The 3,734-nt window shown below is 39.9% G+C and overlaps 1 protein-coding gene across 1 annotated transcript; it reads left to right on the top strand.

Annotated features, from left to right (window-relative positions):
• Nucleotides 1-724: 724 nt before the first annotated feature.
• LOC105568544 lies at nucleotides 725-3,354 on the top strand (the record flags this gene model as incomplete). Its single annotated transcript, XM_012024290.1, has 2 exons — nucleotides 725-2,941; nucleotides 3,134-3,354. Coding segments are annotated over exons 1-2 (2,438 nt in total), but the record flags the coding sequence as incomplete, so codon positions are not given.
• Nucleotides 3,355-3,734: the final 380 nt, after the last annotated feature.

Here is a 3,734-nt window from a genome sequence, read left to right on the forward strand (position 1 = left end):
GGTGGGCGGAGGTGGTGGTGGGATGGGGGTGGGGCGCGCGCAGCGCGCCGTGCCAAAAACACTTGCGACTTACGTGTTTAATCAACTTTACCGCGGGAAGGAAGAATTATTCTTGGTCAATAGATATATGGCAGATATAATAACGGAAAATATATATTGTAAATATCTTTTAAAAAAATAATAATAAGTGGGTAGCTTACTCTCATTCGTATGCTTAATAATATCAAAGACACTTATACATTCTTTGAATTGTATATGGTGTCAGAAACTTTCCACGTGAGGCCATCCTAAACGTACATGATATCGTGAACTACATAGCATTTGCGAAACTTCTTTTCTCCATAACTTTTTAACGAACAACGAGCGACGGCTAAAACCTTCTGAAGGTCACTCAGTAAGGTGACCTTGACAACATATGCCAAGGTCAAGGTCATTGGGGCTGGGTCCGTGTTTGTAAAGTTTTACCATCTTTTTGTTACACATCTGCTATTTAATAGTTTATCAGTTTGTTTAGTTCTTTTGTTTCTTTTTGGTTGGTAGTAACCATTTACTAATCTAGTTTTCTTTTCGTTCGTTGGTTGTACTGTTTCGACTAGCTCACTCAAGTAAACAGTATAACGTACTTATAATCAATGTAAAATAACCTGCTTGAATAAATTACAAAGTATACTACTTCTACTCTAAATAAAAGTGTCATTTTATTTAAGAAAAGTCAACAAAACGAATGACTAAAGAGTCCGCCTCCGAGATGGAAATATTGTACACAAACATTATGGAAATATATAGAACGCTTGAAACCTTACAACGACCAGTCGCATCTTGGGATGATTTCTTAGTATTCATCGCGGTTCAAAGGCTCGACTCCGACTCTGTTAAAGCTTGGGAATATCATCTAGGCCCGTCAAAGGACCCTCCGACATGGCAGCAATTCACCGAGTTTTTAATGACTCGATTACTTTCTTTGCAAGCGTTCGAGAAATCAAGAGGCACGAAAGGTCCTGCACAACCTCGCCAGATCCCAGTGAAGGCTCATTTTCAAGGAAAACTAAAGGATCAACCGGCTTTTAATTCAAAAACTTGTGGTATCTGTTCAGAGAATCATCATCCATCGAAATGTTCGCAATATGAATCAAAAACAGTACCTCAACGCATAGCACTGATTGTAAAGCATAAGTTATGTTACAATTGTCTAGGTCCTCATCGAGCAGCTACTTATAAAATCACGAGACGTTGTATAAAATGTGGAAATAAACACCATACTACCATTCATAAATCTGATATGAAGCCTAAAGTTAATAAACCTGATGCGCTGAATTCGGAAAATCATTCCGATTCAGCTACTAAACCAGTACAAAGTAACGTATTGCATTCTGCACTTGGAGTTCAATTCTCTCCATCAGAAGTTCTCCTCGCAACAGCTCGTGTCAATCTCTTGAACGATAGAGGTGAAAAGCGTAAGGTGAGAGTCTTAATTGATCAAGGCTCTGAGATATCTCTTATACGGGAACGTGTAGTTCAGCTGATGCGAATTCCTAGAAAGATGACTGCTATTTCTCTCGTTGGAGTAGGAGGTGAACAGACGAATAAGACAAAGGGTCTTACTTCGTTTACCTTGCAATCATTACATGATTCACAATCTACTTGTAGCGTTACAGCTCACATCCTGCCAAAGCTCACTACACCTTTGCCTTCTGCAAAGATAACTACTACTGTATGGCCACACCTTGCGGAGCTCGAACTGGCAGATCCTGAATTCTCATTACCTGGCGCTATTGACATAATTATTGGTTCTGATTTCTATGGTCACATTATACAGGACGGTTTAGTCAAAGGAGTTATTAACCTACCGACAGCTCAGCGCACTATCTTTGGATGGATCATTTCTGGTCCGTGTGGCTTTCAGCCAAATCCTAATTTGTCGTCATCTGCTCCATGTGGCTTACAGCCAACTCCTGTTGTGTCGCAAAGCTATCACGTTTCCGTTGATAGGGAATTACTTGAGGTCTTAAGTCGTTTTTGGGAACTAGAGGACATTCCTTGCTCGTCAAGATCTCTGCTTTCAACCGAACATCAAGCATGTGAGGATCATTTTCAATCTACTCATTCTAGAGATGAGAATGGTCGCTACGTTGTAAGATTACCTTTTAAAGATTCAGTGAGTCAGCTAGGAAATTCAAAGATTAAGGCTTTTCGGTTAATATCTAGGATGAAGAACACATTTGAAAACGATCCCGCATATAAACGTACTTACTTCGATTTTATGAACGAGTATAATCAACTCCAGCATATGCGCATTGTTTCTGATCAAAAGTATGACCCCCCTCAAGTATACTATTTGCCTCATCACGGTGTAAAACGAGAAACCAGTCTTACTACTAAATTAAGAGTAGTCTTTAATGGTTCAAGCCGTACTACCTCTGGATTGTCATTAAACGATATTTTACATACCGGAGAGAAATTGCAAACTGATTTGTTCAATGTTTTAATCTGGATGCGAAAATTTCTCTATGTTTTTTCTACAGATGTAGAGAAAATGTACCGACAAATAAAGGTACACTCCGATGACTGGAATTTTCAGCGAGTACTCTGGTTTGACCAGTCCGATAATATTGCCGCTTTTCAATTGACTACTGTGACCTATGGTCTAGCATGTGCACCCTTCCTTGCGCTCCGTACTTTATTACAACTGGTCAAGGATCACGGGGACCAGTACCCTTTGGCAGTGCCAAGCCTCACCAAAGGACGATACGTTGATGACATATTTGGAGGAGCTGACTCTATTCAGCAAGCACAAGAAATAGTAACGCAATTAAATAATCTCTGCATGGCAGGTGGTTTCCCTCTGCAAAAATGGTTCTGCAGTCACCCAGATATATTAGCATTTGTTCAAAACGACAAGAAGATCCTTTCTTCATCAGTTGCCATCAAAGATAATACCATGGTAAACATTCTAGGTTTATTCTGAAAACCGTTAATGGATACCTTCCAATTCCAATTCAAAAATATATCTACTGGTTCTGTTACCAAACGATCCATCTTATCTACCATAGCAAAGTGTTTTGATCCTCTCGGTTTTCTTTCTCCCATCAGTATAAAAGCAAAGATTTTATTGCAAGAATTGTGATCTCTCAAGCTCGAATGGGATGATCCATTGCCACCACCTCTTTCCGCTGAATGGATTAATTTTCTTCAAGATCTACAGGAGATTTCAAGCTTGACCTTTCCTAGATGGTTAGGCTGCACTTCTGACACGAAACTCGAAATACATGGGTTTGTGATGCATCTCAGCGAGCTATGGCAGCAGTCGTATACTTGCGAGCAACATCTCCTGATGGAAATACAAAGGTCACCCTGGTTTGTGCAAAAACGAAAGTTGCACCTCTGAAACGACTCACAATTCCGAGGCTTGAACTAGCAGGAGCATTTCTTCTAACAAAGCTAACTACTCAAGTTATACAAGTGCTTGAATTACAATCAGCTCCAATATATTTATGGACTGATTCCTCCGTTACTCCCAGTGGGAAATATAAAGTCGAAAAGACGTCATGTTGACGTCGAAATGTCGAAATGTTGACGTCGAAATGTCGAAATGTTGACGTCGAAATGACGTCGAAATGCCTGGTCGAAATTATGTAAATTTGGTCACAAGAAACACCTCTTTTCGACGTCGAAATAAGATCCAAGGTGACGTTAAATATTGTCTCTGGCAATATGCTTTAGAGCTTTAAATCAGG

This window comes from Vollenhovia emeryi, unplaced genomic scaffold, assembly GCF_000949405.1.
Source record: "Vollenhovia emeryi isolate VEMERY1.0 unplaced genomic scaffold, V.emery_V1.0 DF942512.1, whole genome shotgun sequence".
Lineage (NCBI taxonomy): Eukaryota > Metazoa > Arthropoda > Insecta > Hymenoptera > Formicidae > Vollenhovia > Vollenhovia emeryi.